Genomic DNA, 20,291 nt, shown 5'->3' on the forward strand with positions numbered 1-20,291 from the left:
TTTTCTTGGATGCAGACAAACTTTAATGGCAAAGCCTGTGTACAGCACATTCTGCGACGGAACAGGCAGGACAGCTGCTCGCTTTCAGAGACAGAAACATCTTTTCCCATCCAGTCTCGAGCATCCTCAAGGGAGTGATCCTCCTCATCTTTCTGAAGACCACTTGACATTTTAATAGGTGATTAGACACACTTAAAAAGAAACCCAAAGTAGAATGTATCTTCCGAGGAGAGAGGATGAAAAACCCTTTTCCATTCTTCTAGACAAACACTCATGGGCACTTCTACTTGATATAGCAAGAGATTTGCTGGGGCAAACACTGAGGAGAAGTGGGTGCTTCGGTGCCAAACAGGCCAGCCCTGAACAGACACCCTGGGCAGCAGGTTCCCACCCTCACTGTTTGGTGTTACTTCTCGACCTTTATTTAGCACAAGGTAAATCCTTGACCAGCAAATTCAGAATAGAATTTGGGGATCGTAGGGAAATTCTTCTATCATATATGTAGCTCCTTACTACCTAATTAGAGAAATTAATATTATTTGTATTAGGGTTTGTTCTATATATTGGAATGGTTTAAGTACTATCTAATTTTTATTTTATACTTTCAAGAGAGTCAGAAGGAATGGAGAAAAACGATGTGACTGAGTGCCCAGCTGTGGGGCCAGGCAGCTACAAACCGGCCTCTGGGAAGGCCACCTACAGTTCTGGGAAAGACTAAGGGAGAACATTACACCATACCCCCACCAAAATCTACAGCTACTCTGGTGTTCTAGCTACAGCAGATGTTCCAAACAACAGAGGCTTCAACTTAACATCTAAATTGTAAAATGTGGTATTTTAACAACAGACAGGCTCAGAGAGCTCATCTGGGAAGTGACATCACAGGAGGAAGTGACATCACAGAAGGCAGCTGCAGACTCAACTGCTGCTCCCAAATCCTCTGCTCCGCTCAGGCAGACACATAAGGTGGTGGTGGCTCCTTGGTTGTACCGGTCACAGCATTGGCGTCATCATACGGAGGCAAAAGCACCTGGAGAGGAGAGCCCAGAGTCAGTGTTGAAAGTAGGCGTATAGGCACACAGTCCCGGACACGCACGCAGATAAACCCTGCCTACGTCCTGCCCTCAATTCAGCTTCTCACTAAGTGGATACAGTTAATGATACTCTGCATCCTTAGAGCAGCACCTGGGAGGGACTTCCGGGGCCTCTGTTTTTTTCCTGCCACTTCCTACCTGTGCTTGCATAGCTAGATGGTGTAGTGCAAAAGAATAAGGGGGTGACAATGGTTCTCCCAGGGGTGTGCACACGGGGCAGGCCCTAGGTCGACGGCAGAACCCACAGCTGTGACCTCGAGAGATGGGGGAGGACCGAATTCACACTCCTTGAACACATTATGTCCTCGTGGGTTTTACGTCTGTAAAACAAAGACCCGAGGACCAGAGGTCTATATGCTTGGTAAGAACCTGTAGAATCTGGAGCTAAGGAGTCGGTGCTGACTGACAGAGAACACCTCTGTGCTCACATTCCAAGCACAAAACCAGAACTTCTCAAGGTTATTCACTGCGTGGGAAGAGAAATAACATGAAAATTATACTGTGTACTTTCTATTCTAGATCCATTTAGACTTTAAGTAGTAAACAGTCACACAAGCCATAAAGGTGCTTGTCCCGTAGGCTCCTGGAGGAACACCACTACTAAAAACCCTTAGTTCCTGTCACACCCCACTCTGCCTACCTCACACACACCACACTTCCACTCCAACTTAACATAGGTCGCCATTTTCCTCTTTTCCACTTCTAACTCCCATAGGCTGCAGTCATTACGCCACCCGAGAGGGGGACCTGGTACCCACCTGACAGTGGGACTCAGGAGGTATAAACGGCTCACCCCATTTAGTCTGTCTCTTAAGCTTCCCGTGAGGAGGTTAAGCTGGCCCACCTAGACAGTTGTCTGGATAGTTTTGATGCAGCCAGAAGTCAGAAGCCACAGCGATGTCATTGACGAGGGCCTGGAGGAACTGGGACTGGATTCAGATGGTGTGGCTTTAACTGCTGAGCGGACAGCAAGCTTTCCTGCTGGAGCAGGGCACAGCTTATCGACTGTCAGCAAGGCAAAGCTATGATGTGTAAGAGCATCCTGCTCAGATTTCTCCAGGCTAGCCATAGGAAGCAGTTATGTGCAGGGGAATCCCTGACACAGCCAGGTGCTTCTACTGCTTGCTGCTTTCCCTCCTTCCTGCTCAGAGATACGAGGCAGGGCACACAAGACCCAGAACAGCCTCCTTCCTACAGTGCATTTGACTGGCATGGCTCACAGGCAAGCAAGCGACAGACAACTGGCAAGATCTAGCTCCAACCAGACTAACAGGCAGCTCTACAGCGCAGCCAGGCTCCGAACACCACATCCCAGAAGCAGCTGTTTCTGTCAGCTTGGTGGTCTTTGTTTCCACAGGGGCCAGTTAACGTTGTTCCTGGGTCCTAAATACTTCACAAACTAGGCAAAGGACAGAAGCACCTGAGATGCTGGGTCCAGGCGATTCCTCTCCAGCAAGGAGGTACCTACAGGTCTCCCCACAAAGGAACCAGCCACTCTTCTAGCCAGCAGACCTGCAGGCCGAGTGCTGGCATGTTCAAGGCGCTCACACCTGCCGCACACACCCAGTAAGACACCGTGCTGTATGTGGAGGAACGTATGATTTGGGAGGCAGAGCAGGCAAACTAAAGAATGGAGGGGTGCCCGTGCAGACTGGACATCAAGGAAAGCCTCTCAGAGGGCAGAAGGAAGTGACCAGACAGTACCGAGAACATGAAAAGGTGTGTGTACGCTTGGGGTAGGGAGAAAGGAGACGGGGAGATGCAGCTGGGAAGACACGCAAGGCTCTGTACATATGGCTGTGGCCTGAGCCTCCAGCATACAGGTGTGCTTCCATCTACCAGGGTAACCTATGGCTGGTGGAAGCCGTGATCGGCACTAGGGACATTACTGTAGAATGATGGTAGGTGAGCATTTTCCTCCACAGCCTCCCTGAGGAATTCACTGGCCTGTAACTATCACTCACTGTCTCCGGAGAAATCTTACACCGCGGGGCTGCTGGAGAAACGAAAGCAGCGAGCAAGCCAGCACATCCAACTCTGTTTCCTTCCTTCTCACAAAAGGAAACGTTCAAGCCAAATTTCTCCAAAATGCTCACAAATTGAACGCAGCATTTTCTTTCCAGGGAGGCACAATTAAGTTCTGTCAAAATACAACTCTCACACTTTGGTATTCTCGATGTTCACCATCAAACCTGAACTGAAGTTTCACTGGGAATCAGCATCTCAACGCTGATAATCTTTTCTCTGAAACGCTCTGCTGACTTCTGCTTGTCATGTGAAGTCAAGCGGCCTGGAGAATTTCTCCCTCCACCGAAGCTGGTGACAGACACCATTTCACTGTTCCATGCTGGCTGTGAAATATTCTTGACGTGACATCTCTGACCATCAGAATACTTCTGAAAGTTCTCCTACCCAACAGATGCTGAGCCTGCTACTGACGGGAAAGCAGGATGGTAAGGACCAACACTCTGTTCCTACGATGGTCTGCTAACACTGAGGATGCTCCTTTTCTACAACCAAGGCGGATGAAGTACTTGGACATCAAGAGAAATGACTTTAATAAGAGTAACACAAAATTTGCCAACTAGAATGCCATAACATAAAGAAAATGTGATTATCTTGATATTGTTATCACTTGGTACTTAGCTAAATGAGGTCTTTTAACTGTTCACAATGAACCACCAACAAAGGGCCAAGAACATATCCTACTTCAATGTAAACTTGCTGCTAGCAATCAGAAGCTAACGGCCGAGTGAGAACATGCAAGCCACGCAACTGTGGGGCACTTTATATGAAGTCCAACACAAATTCTACACACGTGCAAAAACCCTTTTTCTCTCCATACACCCTCCCCTGGGGGCAGCTGGCTCAGCCAGTAAAGTGCTTGTCTGTGGATAGGCCGAGGAAGACACCCAATGCCACCTCTCGCCTGTATGCGCACACAAGTGCACACACAAACACAACACCATACAAACAATAAATAAAGTCTGGAAAACAAAATCCACTTCATCAGGTAATAAATGATAAAATGCCAGGGGAAAGAACTACAGCCATGCCCCATGCAACAGTGGGGCTATACGCCAAGAAACAGACCATTAGGCAATTCCATCAGACGTGAACATCCTGCAGAGTATTTATATAACTAAAATGGCTACATTATCACCCAAGCAATTCAGTTATGGGGATACATGTAACATGCATGTTGTAGACTGAAACATTGTTGTCAAGTACCTAGCTATTTAATGGTAAAACTAGAAAATGTTTAGGCACCAGGGTTAGGGCTGGGCTTGAACCATAATATTTGAATTTAGCCAGTAGAGGTTTATCTGTAATTCTGCGGTTGCAGGGCATTGTGTATAAGCTACACATGATCTCCAACAGTCTCAAAAAAGTATCACAAAATGTTAAAATATAGGCTGAATATCAACCAGATGCAACCAAACTACCTAAGGGTCAGTTGAGAGATTGGCCAGATCATCCTGGCCTACAGGCATCTCTGAGGGGCACTGTCTTAACTGATACAGCTCCACGCCAAGTTTTGTGTTAATTTCTTTTCCTGGATAGAATCACCAGGTAAGCAGAGTATTTGAGTTTCTGCAGCTGACTGAAGAACAAGCCTCACCTGTCAGAGAAGGGACTTTAGATATGAGGCTGGGCAGTGGGACTGAGCATGGGCAGCCTAGACACTAAGCAAAGCGACTGGAAAGTGATATGCTTTCTGATGTTACTAGTTCTGAGGTTAACAGGTTTCCACAAGGAAGGATCCCCAAATCTCATTCTCACTTATTCCCATGTCTCTCAGCACAGCTACATAGGAAGCTGAAGACAACTAAGAATACATGAGACTGTATCTCAAAGCCCCCCAAAGGAGTGTTATTGCCAACACTCTCACACAGCAGGTCATTTACCAACGGAGCCATCTTCCCCAGATCTTACTTCCCTTACACGGAAAAACTGAACCCTTTTGTTGAGTGTATTCACAACACAGAATTCATACTTCAAACCAAAATTGGTCCTGACAGTTCCCACAGGTACAATGCAAAGGCTGGAACTCCACCATGACATAGCGACCTGAACTGAGAATAAAAGCGGTTCTGTGTGCTTACACATTGAGGAAAGAGGCGGACACGGTGAGCTAACACCACAGTAATCCCGTGGGAGGCAGCTCAGCCACTTCCTTCCCAGTCAGAATGTGCAACACCACCTACTGCCCTACAGCCTTCTAGGGCTCCAGCCTCACCTGGGCTCAAGCTGCAGCCACAGTCTCGGTGGGAAACAGAGAGCTGCCCTGCACCCCAAGTCTCCACATTATCTGTTCCCTGCTTTGCACTAATGGAAAGGGAGAAATACCTCCGGTAACAGCACCCCCAGACCCTCTGTAGTTATTTTCTGTTACAGCCTAACCTGTGTCTACCAGCCTTGCTTCTTCGTGACCACAGCACACGTTCCTTCCCGTACTGCACTTTGAAGTATCATAAAGCTTTCTTTTGCTATTATACTGCCTGTGACAATTTTAATGAAAATAAATGTATTTTGCCCTTGTAGATACACCCATACTCAACCAAACCATTCTCAGGTTATTATACGATGAGGCTGGAATGCTTTTGTTATTAAAAGCCAAGCTGCAACATAATGACGTATGGAAACGTCACAATGAAACTCATTACTTTGAACATTTGTAAATAAGAAGATTTTAGTAACAGAAAACAGACTAATGTGGATGTCCTTCCACAGAGCTGGAAGGCCGAGTTAATCCATATAGAGAGGGCTCAGTGCCTGGCAGATGGCAACCCCTCCGTGTCTGATAAAGCCACTCCAGAGCAAGGAGGGTAACACAGGAGAAGAGCTCACGGCTGACCACATATATGCACGTGGCAGAGACTTGGTGCCGGGCCAGATGACCCTGAAGTTATTGTCCTACCTGTCCAGTAAGTGGTTTAAAGTTGCAGTCACATACAGGAGAGGGCCTTTAAGTATCCTGTCACTTTCTCCCATCACCACCAACTCTCATTTCCCTCCAAGGCTCTCTTCCTACCCCTGTTCCTCTCCCTGGAGCAGATCTGCCCCTCCCCCAACAGTAGGCGTAAGTCACAAACAATGCCACACCAGTTTGGAATTATGATTAATATGGTGATATTTATTTAAAGGGGAAAAAACTTACAGATCACCGTCCCAGACAACAGCCCTCTGCGCAACCAGGAAGGGAGTCTAGTCGCCAGCGGAGCAGGAAGTGAAGAGAGAGAGGGGAGAGGGAAGTGGCCGCTTTTTTAAAGGGAGAGAGACCACGCCCCAATGGGCTGGTATCTCAGCGTCGATAGGCTGGAGGAGTGGGAGGACCTCCAGCAACACCCAACCTCCCAGCTGAGCCCTTAGTTCAGCTCAGATACCAGGTCCACAACAACTTCTCACAATGGTCTTGGCCTTTTAGAACCAAAAGGGTGAGGAGTGGGGGCGAGGACTAAGAGTTCACACAAACTACTTAGTTAAGATAAGACCCCCTTAAAAATGCCCCTGGAAATAAGACCTCCCTTTTACATCATTTCACAGGCCAGCAGGTTCCAAACCAACAAATCATAGGACATGGTTCTAAACCTCGAAACCCAGGAGTTTTCACTCCTCAGTCCCACACTGCAGGATTCTTGCTACTTCCCAGGCCCTCTGGGTCATTTAAACAGATGTTCTTAAATCTGGCTAAAACATATCTGAAGCTCGCAAACTTGTCCAGCCCATTAGTTATGACTTTTCTGCAGAAAAGACTTGTTTACATTTTAGGCTGCTGACTGTTTAGTTCTTGGGGATGAATGAGCCTCAAAGTCTAACGAAAGATCTTTCTGGTTGCCAATTTGATCGCCCTCTCCTCTCTTCTCTCTATGGTTAAGAAAAAATGCACAAAACCTGGTCAAGAACCGGCCTCTAACCATGTCTAACTTATACTGAGAAAACCCAGACTAGAAGTAGGTAGAGGAAAAGAAAAGGGGAAAGGGGAAAGGGAGGGGGAGGGAGAGGAGAGGAAAGGAAAACCAGCGGGAACCACGCCCAATTACTGAAAGTCTCGACTTGGGGACCACCATGACGTCACTCTCACTGCTAAGCTCCCAGAGCTGGGGGGGGGGGGCGGCAAAGGTTGACCTTAACCGACCTTCAGTGTGTCAGAGACTCTGTTGGGATGTGGCTACGGGGAGATGGTTTGCCCTTCGTCTTTTAGCTGTATTTTTAAAGCAGACTCAAGAGAAAGCCTCACACAGTGAACTACTTCTGAAGCAGGAGCTTGCGTAAGGCGGTCTGACCCAGCACCCGCACTGGCAGAGCATAACCGACCCCGAGAAGTTTACATTTCTCCTTTAAATTATCAAAACCCTTCCTCTCGTACCCAAGGCTATAATGTTTTTATCTGGAATCAGAATTTCAGACATCGTTTTACCTTAAACATTAAATCTCACTGATTTAGAGGACCCCGTCCCACAGGAACTGGGTCCCATACACTTGGGAAAACGCTGCTATGACCGGAGTTGTAGGATTATTATTGAAACAAGGCTACACATATTAAGTCCCTAAAAACTTCAATTCGCTAATGTTTAATGTGAAAAACTCTTCTACAATTTACATACTCATCATTTTAATGTGTTTTTTCCCTCCAGGGAGAACATCTTCACGGCATCAGAAGAACGTGCTGTTACATAACGTATCCACCACATGGCCTCTCCAACATGGGACTCTAAAGGGGAGGATGCATCTCCCTAAGGCACCAGCAGCGCTGGGGCCAGGCAGCTGCAGTGACGCAGAGGGGCACCTTGGGATATTTTAAACTCTCAAGGGAAACAAGCCGTGCAGACGCAACAGCTTAACGCACAGAAGAGCTGGGTATTTATCCCACGGCCTGAACGAATCACTCAGACCTCAAGGCATTGAGTTCGGGACCTCTGCCCTGGGTGTTCCCCGCACGGTCTCGCTGCAGATGGAGGCAGGGCTAAGCCTGGGAATGATCCCCATTATCCAGAACTCTTCTGTCCTCCCCCTGAGCAGACCACAGCATGCACACTGTCTTAGAAAAGGAGACAACGTATGTTTACTTTCTAACGAGAGCCCCAATGTCTTCCCACAAAGGTCAACACGAATTTATTTCGCCTGGGAGAAGAGCCATCTGGCCCAATACTTAATACAAAGTGAAAGCCATGCGGGATGTATTATTATGTCGATGTGGATGCCCAGCGCTGACTCGGGCAATGGAGAAGCTTACATCCCTGTGTGCCACGAAAAACTGGATCACTGCAACCTTCTAGAAGGTCTCCGGGGCAGGCATTGGCACTTTTGGTTTTTAAATTAGAAAGTCAAAATTAAAGTCCCTAGTTCTTGTCAAAAAAAGAAATCTTTAAAATTACGGAATCTCAAAACCCACATAATGGTCTCCAGATAGCATTTCCCACTGAAGAGAAACGGTTCCTGGGAGAAATGGCAGACCACAGATCTGGCGCAGGAAATACATAAGCCTCTGTGACATTGGGGAGCAGGAACACTGAGGATCCTGATGAGGCTCCAGCTGGCCACGCCTGACCCGAGCATCAGTGCTATGACCTGTGTGATGTGTTTGTGTCCAGGGAAGCCTGTGTTCTCCCTTTCTAAAGATACAGGAATCATTTATACAATTCATCAAAATACATGCGGTTTGCAGTGGAATCGCCTCTGTTCTTCACTATCTTCTGTTGTTTATTTTATATTTCTGTGTGCTGGTGTTTGGCTGTGTGCATGTCTGTGTACCGTATACGTGACTGGTGCTTGTGCAGAAGTCGGAGCCAGATCTGGACCTGGAGCTACAGAGAGAGGGGCTATGAGGCATGTCGTGCTGGGAAAGGAACCTGGGCCCCCGTGTTCTAACTGCTGAGCCATCTCACCAGAGTTGTTTTGGTTGGTTGGTTGGTTTTTGTTACTGTTTTCCAGGCCCAATTATTATCTATTTTATGGCTTGGATGGAAAAGACTCACAACCTGTCAGTAACCTACTAGGAGCAGATGGAAACTTTTGAAAGCAGGGCTTGCTTAGAGGGAAGGCAGTCACTAGGAGGACCCTCCATAGCACTCTCTGCTTCTTGGCTGCCCCGGACTGAGCAGCTTCGAGCACCACAGGGTCTGCTGCCATGACGTTCTTCCTATCCACAAGCCCAGGGTAGTGGAACAAGTTCAATCACACGACGGAAATGTCTAAAGTATAACCAGAAGAACCCCTCTCCTCCTAAGTCATTTCCTTTAGGAATCTGTTACACTGACAACAACCTACAATGTGGTAGACTAAGCAGATGATAAACAAGTCTTAGCCAGGTACGGTGGCGCAAGCCTTTAATCCCAGCACTTGGGGATTAAACAGAGGCCAGATCTCTGTTGAGTTTGAGGCAAGCCTGATCTACAGAGTGAGTTCCAGGTCAGCCAGGGCTACACAGTGAAACCCTGACTTGAAAAGACAAACACAACAACATACACACACACACATACACACACATCTCAACAAGAAGCCGCAAACACTAGGAACACTAGGTACCATCACACAGTAGACAGTGGGGGAGGTCTCACCTGTGGTGACATCACACCTACCGTGGTGTCATTGCTGGTAACATAAACCAGGACGTCAGAGGAATTCCTGCTATTGATATATCGGTAGCAGCTCCAGACGCAGCTTATCAAGTAACCCTGCAAGTAATAATCACTGCGTTTTGAATTTCCCAACGGGCAGACGGCTTAAAACAATACAAAGTAACATCATAGTTTTAACTTGCATACCCAGGCTAATGTTACTAAACCTAATGCATTTAAACTTGCAGAAGTCGGGTATAGAAGCTTTCTGGCAAGGGGCGCCCTGGCAGACACTGGTCAGATTTATTAAACCACTTACCACTGTACGACTTATTTTTTGACAAGATGTGAGTACACCTGCTGTATAGCCCAGGCTAGCCTCACCTCCCTCCGCCCCCGCAAACTTGCTGTATAGCCCAGGCTAGCCTCACCACGCCCCGCCCCTGCCTGGTACCTGACTTCTGGTTATTATAGGCATATATTACTTGACTGTTTTTATTCCACAGGATTATCTCATTTTATTGTACCATTTTCAAAATGAAGTATCTGCAGGTACTTAAGGTTAACACCACAAGAACAATGTGCCAGAAATGATGCGTGAAGAGATGTTCGTTAGATCAGGGACGTTCTCTGTGCTCCTGCTCCAATCATCTTTAACTGGATTAGAACTCAATTATTTCAAAATGCCTCCCTAATTTTAAAATTCTTTGACTAAAAAAAAAAAAAAAGGTTAAACGGAGAAGGAAAACAGAAATGCCAAACAGTATACCCAGCAATCCCGCCCCAGGGACATGTATGTCCACAGGGCTGGAAACAACATATCCATCCATGTTTTACGCATGAATGTGAAGGGTAGCGTTGTTCACGCAACTGTATGCCTGTCATGTGCAGGACGGACACGTGGCATGTCACACACCAGGGCACACTGCCACTATCCTGGTGAGTGCTGTCAGCCTGACATAGCCAGGTCATCTGAGAAAATACCTCCTGCCCTCCTGCGGCCTGGGCTGGAGATAAGCCTGAAGTATTTCTCTATCACACAGAAAACAGAATAAACTGTAATGTTAGGAAATCAAGAGGCAATGGACAAATTATTTTATTTCCTTCAAGTTCAGAAATACATTTAATATTTAGTCTATAAGGAGACTATTCATGCTTACCTTAAATGCCAAAATAATGCCGATAAACAGAAGAATAATAAGAACCAAACACGTAGGGTTCACGGACATTATATCGTCTCTGTAGGGAAAGTTGGGAGGCTGAAAGGAAAAGAGGCCTCATTAGCAAATCTCATTCACCTTTCAAAGGTCTGTTTCACCAGCAGCAGCCCAGGTGCTCCCTTGAGAGCAGATATTGTTATTTAGGGCAGATACAAAATTCTCTCCCACCTCTACCCACCAGAGAGCAGCAAACAGTGAGCAAGGGAGGCAATGTGTTCCTAACTCAGACACTCCAGCAAAGAAAAGTCTGCAGAGAGAGGGGGAGCCATGGCACCTGGCAGGAATTCTGCAGTGATAGCACCTAGATTTTAAAGGAACCTTCTGCTTAACTCAAGGACTGTTACTGAGTTGCTTTTCCTGAAGGAATTTCCGAATCTTTGTACAACTTAGTCTTAAAATGGACCTGGCAAACAAAGAGGTCTCCTGTGGCTAAGAACTGCTTAGGTAATGGAATGGGTCCTTCAAACAACTCTTAGATAAGAGGTTTTGATATACCAGTATTAGTTTGCTAAAGGTGGTCTTTGTGTAACAATAAAAGAGGCTTTTGCACAGAGGCAGAGAGGAGAATTCCTGTGAGTTTTGAGTCCATACTGGTCTATTTAAGTTCCAGAACAGGCAGGGCTACACAGAGAAACCCTGTATCAGAAAACAACAACAAACAAACAAAAAACAAAAGAAAGAAAGGAAGGAAGGAAGGAAGGAAGGGGGAGAGAGAGAGAGAGAGAGAGAGAGAGAGAAAGAGAGAAAGTTGCTTTTGTAAAGCCACAAGGCAGTCAGCTTATCTGAAGGGGGCTCCCTGCTGCTGCATACATTCTGCAGGGACTCTCCCCACAGGACACAGAACCAAAGTCAGAGGAGGGGTCCTCCCAGTTCACCCTGGAGTCCACCATCAATGTGTGGTACTTGGTACACTCCTGGTGCAAATGGGTAGTGTTTTCCTGATGCTCTTCAAGTTCAATATTCTAAAGGGTGTGTGCAGAACAAGGAGGAGAACCTAGTGAAACAAGCATCTTTGCTAACGGCACATCTTTCTAAACAGATTCTCTTTGTTTTGTAAACAATGACAATGAATTTCTAGGTTAAAAAAATCAAAAGCGCACATCTACAGAAAGACATCTGCGTGTATATTAACTGTGGTTTACAGGACTCCGCAGCATTCTCAGATAAATAAATGCCTTTCTAACTCACTGTATTCCAATTATCTGCAGTAGCCGTCAGGGGAAATGTCAATATTCTCTTTCATTGGTGACAATGTGTGCGATCTGGGTTTTGGTTTTGTGGAGACAGGTTCTCACTAGGTGGCCCAGGCTGACTGTGGACTTTTCCTTTTCCCTCAACCTTCTAGGTGCTGGGATTATAGGCAACCATGGCCAGCTCAGAATGACCATTAAGTAGTATGGAACCTTTTTTCTTTTTTTGGAGGGGTAATGGGAAGTTGAGATAGGGTCACGCCCAGGCTGGTCTCAAAATCACTACGTAGATAAAGATGACCTTGAACCCCTGGCACCTCACCTGGTTTTCTGAAATATTTCACTTTATTAATTGGTTTGTCATTACAAATAAGAGTGAAATCTCAATCTCAATCTCTCTCTCTCTCTCTCTCTCTCTCTCTGTTTTTCAAGACAGAGTTTTTCTGTGTAGCCTTGGCTGTCCTCGAACTTGCTCTGAAGACCAGGCTGGCCTCAAACTCACAGCGATCCACCTTAATGGGATTAAAGGTATGCTGCCACCACCTGACTTTTTCTTTTCTTTTCTTTTTCCACAGTATTATCATTCCATTCAGCTCCAGAAATATTGTCTCTGTACCACATGGTGGCTCCAAAGAGAATGAAGAGCAGCAGAATAAGGCGGGGCTAAACAAGATGCCACCGAATGTCCTCTGTGCCGTGCAGGTTGGGCTCTATAGGACTGGCAGCATCTGCAGCTCAGGGAACGTGACACACAATAGCCAGGGCTGCTGTCGGCCCACCCTCATCCTTATCCCCACCCAGTCCAGCCCACACATGGTGAGCTTGCTGGGCCCAGGTTCTGGCTCATTTCCAGCGCCATCCGAGGAGCCCGGCAGATGATAACCAGAGTTAATGCCAACCCCCAGGCAGAGGCCAGTTCTCCCCCTGCCCACCACAAATCAGCTCCTCAGAAGGTTCCATGTCACAAGAGGCTATCTCAAAACTGTGCGTGGAACTTCTTAGACACAAAGCACGTACATCACAGCACCGTCCCGATTCATAACAAAAATTACGACAGTGCAGACGTGTTTCTAAGGAAGAAAACCTCGAGGCCTTCTGTGCTGGAAGGGACAGGTCGGAGCATGACTGTCATAAGACGGCAAACTTCTCTGCTCTCAACTCTCCCTCCCCGTCTGCTGGCCTTTCCACTTGACCATCCAGTTCCCAACGTCCCATCATATCTCGCAGCTTCGCCTCTCATCCTAGAAGAAGGCTGCTCCTTACTGGAGTTCAGAGACGACCACATATGTCCCAATAATGACGTATGTCCCGAGAAGGCTCTGTCCTTTATTCCGCTAGGCCCCTCAGGAGGACACGAGGCAGTGGGGGAGGGTCACCTACCAACTGTCGTATGTACTCCTGAATGGAGTTTGGATAGACAAGCACGGTGATCGCAACCAAGGTATTCAGAGCGAAATCGAAGATCTGGTAACAAAAGAACGGGATGATCCAGGCAGCGTGTTGCTAAACACGAGAAAACGGATGTTAATGCGGTGAATCTAACAAGACTTTAAGTCCAATCCAGAGGGACCTGGAACTGGCGGTCATCAAGTCGGGTCATGACGGCAACTGGCATGCCAAGCTGGGGCACTCAGACACAACGGTGAGTGTTCACGATAACACGGGTTTACCAGGTTTCCTAGTACCATGAGGTACTAGAGATTTCTGAAGATTCTTACAGAAAACTATGAATTGCATACTGCGAGTAGGCAATCCCACAGATCACCCTAACGCAGCAGTTCTCAATCTGTGGGTCAAGACCCCTTTGGGGGTGAAATGAACCTTTCATAGGGGGTCACCTAAGCCTGGAAAACACAGACATTTATATTACTATTCATCACAGTAGCAAAATTACAGTTATAACCTGTAGTGAAAATGTTATTATTGGATCACCACAGCATGGGAGACTGTATTAAAGGACTCAGCATTAGGAAGGCTGAGAACCCCCACACTGGGGAAGGACCTGAAGAGGGGCCGGGCACCTTGCTGCAGCATTAGGAAGGCAAAGAACCCCTGCACGGGATGGGGGGAGGACCTGAACTGCGGCCACTCACCTTGTACGCGCCGTACGTTGACATCACACATATCAGGATCATGAGCAGAGAGATGGCAATAGCGATCAACATATCTGGCGAAAGGTCAAAGGGGGGGGAGGTTAGACACAATTAAACCCGCTACTGAAGACACTGAATTCCTCTTCAGAGTTGTTTTGTTTATAAACCAACTACAGGTAAAAGCTTTATGCTGCCTCGACCACCAGAGCTAATGAGTGCCCAGGTGGTCTCCCTAAACCATTGCAAAAGGACAGAGATACCAGAGCGGATTTCTAGTCCCCTGGCTACAGAAACACCCATTAACTAGGGCATCCTGTATCACACAGGTATCTATCTGTATTTTATACACTCAGGCGCATAAAACTTTTCCATACCTTACTTGTTTCTTTTAAACCAATGTCCCAGTTTATTCTCATGATTCCACTTCCCGTCTGACTTCATCACCTGGCCTGTCTATCTCAGCTAACCGTGTTCAAACATCGTTAACCACCAGGGCCTTACGCCTGCAGTTTTATTTTTCCTATGATCAGAATTCCCTTTTCAGTGACTTAGGTCCCAGGAAAACCACCTCTTTGGGAAGCTTCCCTGAGCACTCCAGCCGGTAGAGCCCCTGCCGTGATCCCATCCCTGTGCCGACCCAGATGGGAACTATTGATCTTATTCTGTTTCCGGTGATGGCTGGTTTCCCTCCAGGTAAGACTACACTGTTTGCTACCATCACCACCTAGGTGAGGAAGCCCCCTCTAGAAGCAGCCCGAGAGCACTGGGCACCTACAGTGAGCCGCTTTGTGCGATGAGCACACACGCTCCAGACTTCCAGACTCAGTTCAGAGAGAGAAAGACACCTCACCAATGGCATTTATACTGATTACAATAATGACAGTTAATCTTGGTCTTTGGTTGCTTTTTGTAACATGGCTACCAGAAGATGACAGGTTCTCACATTCTTACTGCACAACACTGATCTGGAAGGATGCTGAAGGTACTAGCTGGACGCTTCTTTATCCAGCGTATGATCTTCAGCCATACGTATCTTTAGCGTATGATGCAGCCAAGCCTAATGCTGAGGGCAGTGAACTCTGTGCACTCGACGGTTTTCAACTGCTTCGTTCTTCCCCGCTGAGGCAGATGCCGTTCTTACCGAGCAGACTATAAAAGAAGGACTTGGGGTCGCAGGACATTCTGAGAGCGTGTGCACTGAAAGACTGGCCCGTGACTAATTCTGCCACAGTGGCGAATCTTGATTGTCAACTTGACTGGATCGAGAAGGGCCTGGATTAGTCAAGCACATTTCTGTGGTGTCCATGGCAGGATTTCTGGAATGCTAAATAACAGGGAAGGCCCCCACATATCCTGAGCTCCCCAATGCAAAAAATAGGAGAAAGGCCCCCTGGAGCATGCAATCGGTCCCCACTTCTTCTGAGCTGCCCACTGTCACCTCGCTACCCTGCCGTGATGAATTAAATGCCCTGGACTGTAAGGGGGGGGGAGAGGAAACTTTCTGTATATTTAATAACAAAAATAATTTTGGGTAGGGCACAGTGGCGCATGCTTTAATCCCAGCACTGGGGAGACAAGGACAGGCAGATCTGTAAGAGTTCGAGGCCAGCCTGTGTCACAAAGAGAGTTCAAGAACAGGCAGGGCTGTTATACAGAGAAACTCTGTCTTAAAACCCCACATCCCAAAATAGCAATAATAAGATATTTATTTATTTAGTTTTATTTATGTGCATTGGTATTTTGTGAGGGTGTCAGATCCCCTGGAGGCAGAGTTACCGGCAGTTGTGAGCTGCCATGTGGGTGCTGGGAATTGAACCCAGGACCTCTGGAAGAACCACCAGTGCTCTTAACAACTCTCTTAACAACATCTCCCCAGCCCCAAGAAGATAATTTTATGAAAACCAGCCCATTATAGGATATTCTTTGACTATTTCAAAGATCTTTAGGATGATAAATAAATATTCATACAGGTAAGTAAACTGAGAAGTTTTATTCAGAAAATGAAAATATACACTATAGAAATCTTAATAAGAATAGTGTGTTCAGCCTGGCCTGGTGGTGCACACCTTTAATCCCAGCACTCGGGAGGCAGAGGCAGGAGGATCTCTGTGAGTTCTAGGCCAGCCTGGTCTACAGAGCTAGCTCCAGGACAGGCTCCAAAGCTACAGAGAAACTCTGTCTTGAAAAAAACAAAACAAACAAAAAGAACAGTGTCCTATGGGGGAGGGCACACTGCAAAACTAACTTTGGTAGACTCATAGTTTCAAACTATAGAGTTACTGTAAAGTGCGGTCCCTCCTAGGACTCCCAGGCCAGCTCAGCAGTGGAGCGCCTGGGTTCCATCCCTAGCACAACAACAGATCTGGCCAATGCCAGGACTACTCTCTGCACAGTAGCCTCCCCACCCCAACATCAGAGTACACTGTTATGGAATTGGTTCCCAAATTAAACTCCTGCTTTTGTTATGCAGTTCGAGTTTGAAAAGGATCCCAAGAACAGCGCACCACAGGTATGAGAGGCACGATTAGAAGTTTCCTGAACTCAGTCACGGGGACAGAAGAGGCACAGAAAAGCTACCCGAAACGTCTGTGTTTGAATCATCGAACGTTCCCGCCCCCTCGTGGACTGTTTACTCCTCAGAAGAGCTTGCTACCAAGGTTCAAGTTCCCATGTGTGGTGTCATCAGACTCCATTTGCATCTAGGTCCTCTCTAACTGCTGGCCACACTGCTGGCCCCACTGCACACAAAAGCCAACTGTATAAATCATCACACGGTGCAGAGAACGGTTTTCATTTGAGTTCTCACAGTGTGAAGATCCTCAGGACAAAATGCACACCCCTCAAACCTCATGGTGAAGACTAAAGGCCCAGGTTTACTTTCTGCTCCGGGGGCTGCATGGAGGGTGAAAGGCCAGGGGGAGAACAAGCAGCAGGATACCAATTTCATCGTCCAAACAGAAGAGTCTTAATACTCCGGATTTGCTGATTGTTGATAGAGTCTCATCGAAATGTAAAATTCGTCCCAAGAGGGACTTTGTAACTTGCTAACTTCTCGTTTTATGGTTAAACCCAACATTTACTTATTGAGTACTAGTGGGTTTAACCTGGTTTATGATGAGCTACGAAGACTAGCGGGATGTTATCTTTGCTCTGAAGTCAATAACTAGCTATTATGGATGGAAAGAGAGGGAGGAGTTCTGGGAACAAATGGTGGGCAACCCAGACAGAGGAGGGGATTGCTAGAAAATTAACATGTGTAAGCAAAAGGTTTTAATATATTCATACAGTTACATGACCCTGAGGACCAAAATACTTCCATCCTTCCAAAACCATTGGTTATTAATGGTTTAATAACTATTAACAGTCATTCCCCACTCCCCTCCCCTCAGCATCTACTAATCCATTTTGCATTTCTTTGGACCTGCTGATGTCCTATTCCACACATGTAAACTACAGAATATGTGGGCAGGAGCCCAGCTCACTTGTATTTTCGAAACACTGTCTTACTATTTACTCACAGTTGGCCTAGTCACACCTCTCCTGCCTCGGCCTCCCCAAGTGCTGGGATTACAGGCCTGCACACCATGCCCAGCTTCAAATTCCCTCTAGAATTAAAGTCTTTCACAGCCTTTGAGTGGTTATCTTATAAGCAGCTGCAGGGACCGGTGGGCTGAGAGAAACTGGTCCAGTGGGACCGGGTGAGACAGAGAAAACTCTCCATTTACAATTGTTGGACACATAACATGCCACTCCCCATATATGTGTGCATATACATACATGCATACACACGCAGATTCTGTCTTAAAAGTTTTGTTTTAGGTTTATCTGTGTTTTGCCTGCATGTATACATGTGTATCGTGTGTGCAGGGCCCACAGACACCAGTAGAGGGCATCAAATTCACTGGAACTGGAGTTACATGGCCAGCTATAAGCTACCATGTGTACATTGAGCACCAAATCCAGATCTTCTGTAAAAGCAACAAATGCTCTAGACCATGATGGGGCTGGAGACATGATGGGGCTGGAGAGATGGGCAGGAGAGATGATGGGGCTGGAGAGATGATAAGGCTGGAGAGATGATGGAGCTGGAGTGATGATGGAGCTGGTGAGATGATGGGGCTGGAGAGATGATAAGGCTGGAGAGATGATGGGGCTGGAAAGACGATGGGACTGGAGAGATGATGGAGCTGGAGAGATGATGGGACTGGAGAGATGATGGGACTGGAGAGATGATGGGGCTGGAGAGATGATGGAGCTGGAGAGATGATGGGGCTGGAGAGATGATGGGGCTGGAGAGATGATGGGGCTGGAGAGATGATAAGGCTGGAGAGATGATGGGGCTGGAGAGATGATAAGGCTGGAGAGATGATGGGGCTGGAGAGATGATGGGGCTGGAGAGATGATGGGGCTGGTGAGAAGGCTCGGCACTGGCTGCTCCTCCAGGATCCTGAGTTCAATTCAACCACATGGTGGCTTACAACCACTTATAATGAGATCAGGCATGCAGGTGCACATACAGACACAGGACTCATACATAAACCCATCACCCCCTTTAAAAAAAAAGTAAAACAGAAAAGAAAGAAATGTAAAGAAATTCCATCTGTGTCTGACAAGGTCCAACCTTGAAGATGTCAAAGCCCTGACTACTTATTAATTAATGTATTTGCTTGGGTTTTTTGTTTTGTTTTGTTTTTTGAGATAGTTTCTTCTGCAGAGCAAAGCTTGTCTTGAACTTCTTATGTGGCTAAGAGCAGCTCTGAACTTCTGATCCTCCTGCCCTCTAGGGTCACAGGAACCCTGGACAGAAAACCAGGCACCCTGGACAGATAAGCAGGCACCCTGGACAGATGACCGCTGAGAAGAAACAATGATGGCAGAAGATGGATGTGGCTTGATTGGCCTTTGGCTCTTTCTCCTCCTGATCTCTGAGAGTTGGCGCCTTCAGAACTCTGTTTCAGGACTCCTTCCTCCTTCTCACCTCTCCCACCCAGGGCAAAGGTGTCTCTCAATCCAGACCTCTCTGCATTTCTGTCTCAGTTTACACTAACTCCCACGCTTCAATCCCAGCAGGTCTGTGCACATTCCCAGCAAGGGCGCATTTTTCTGAGCATTTATTACAGTATTGCAGATGCCATCTTAGGCCCTTTCACAACCCTACCTGTGTTAGATACAACTCCTCTACGTTTCAGAGGAGGCTCTGAAGTAAACCAGGGTTGGTAAGTAGCTCGGAAAGAACACACAGGTCCCTCGGCGTAACTGGGATCCAGACAGCCCTGCTGTCATACACACTAAAGTCAAAACTAGTGCTCGTGCTAGGTGTGTCCATCCCCCTTCGCCAGACACCTGAGTCACCTAGTCAAGTTGAAGAGATGCCATCTTTGATTATCCCCTCACCAAGCCCAGCCACTCTCCCAACCCCGGTGTCTCCAGTATACAGAATCATCTCTGAGACCAGAATCCTAGGCTATGCTCACAAGCCACACAACAGCAGAAGGGATCGTCCTTACCATATACACCAGTTCACACATTTACTTAAGCGCACACTTAACTTGTTTCACTCTGAAAATAAAATCCACAACACCTGGGGGCTGGAGAAAAGGCTCAGCGGTTAGGACCACTGGCTGCTCTGGGCTTGATTCCCAGAACTCACATGGCAGCTCACAACCATCTACGGCACGAGCTCCAGGGGATCTGACGCCCTCCTCTGACCCCCTGGCACTTGTGGTAGACAGATATACATGCAAGCAAAACAACTACACACATAAAAACAAATTTTTTAAAACCTCCAACACTCTCCACTCATTCCAATCCTTGTAGTTTGCAGTTTGAGTCTCCCTTCCCACATTATTTTGCCTTCCAGATACACTTTCTTAAACTCATCAAGTTCTATAGAACTGCTAATAAATCAATTTGCCCAACCTCCGGCTCTGGAGTCACACATAGCACTGCCTGTCACTCAGCCAAGATGCAGCAGGACTGAGCAGACAAGGTCTGGGCTACAGGTGTCCCTGGGCTGGCCTCACGCCCGACTCCATTGCTGGGGAAAGGCTTATCAACTAACCAGCAACAACCACCTCCCGGAAGAAGGCAACTCCTGGAGCTATCAGAATATCCAGCGATGTATCTTCTTTTC

General features: G+C 47.0%; 1 protein-coding gene across 2 annotated transcripts in view; it reads right to left on the minus strand.

Moving 5' to 3' along the window:
* Positions 1-20,291, minus strand: part of Laptm4b (lysosomal protein transmembrane 4 beta) — a 56,101-nt gene continuing 35,810 nt past the window's right edge. The window contains exons 3-7 of one of the 2 annotated variants that reach the window (XM_041637600.1): positions 14,159-14,232; positions 13,446-13,568; positions 10,816-10,914; positions 9,677-9,772; positions 1-1,030 (exon numbers count right to left, since the gene is read on the minus strand). In XM_041637600.1, the coding sequence (XP_041493534.1) occupies positions 950-1,030; positions 9,677-9,772; positions 10,816-10,914; positions 13,446-13,568; positions 14,159-14,232 (473 nt within the window). In that variant the 3' untranslated portion in view covers positions 1-949. The remainder of the gene's footprint in view (positions 1,031-9,676; positions 9,773-10,815; positions 10,915-13,445; positions 13,569-14,158; positions 14,233-20,291) is intronic. The other variant, XM_041637599.1, reaches the window with a different exon arrangement.

This window comes from Microtus oregoni, unplaced genomic scaffold (assembly GCF_018167655.1).
Source record: "Microtus oregoni isolate MIOR12 unplaced genomic scaffold, Mior012 000053F_ref0000044, whole genome shotgun sequence".
NCBI classification, from domain to species: domain Eukaryota; kingdom Metazoa; phylum Chordata; class Mammalia; order Rodentia; family Cricetidae; genus Microtus; species Microtus oregoni.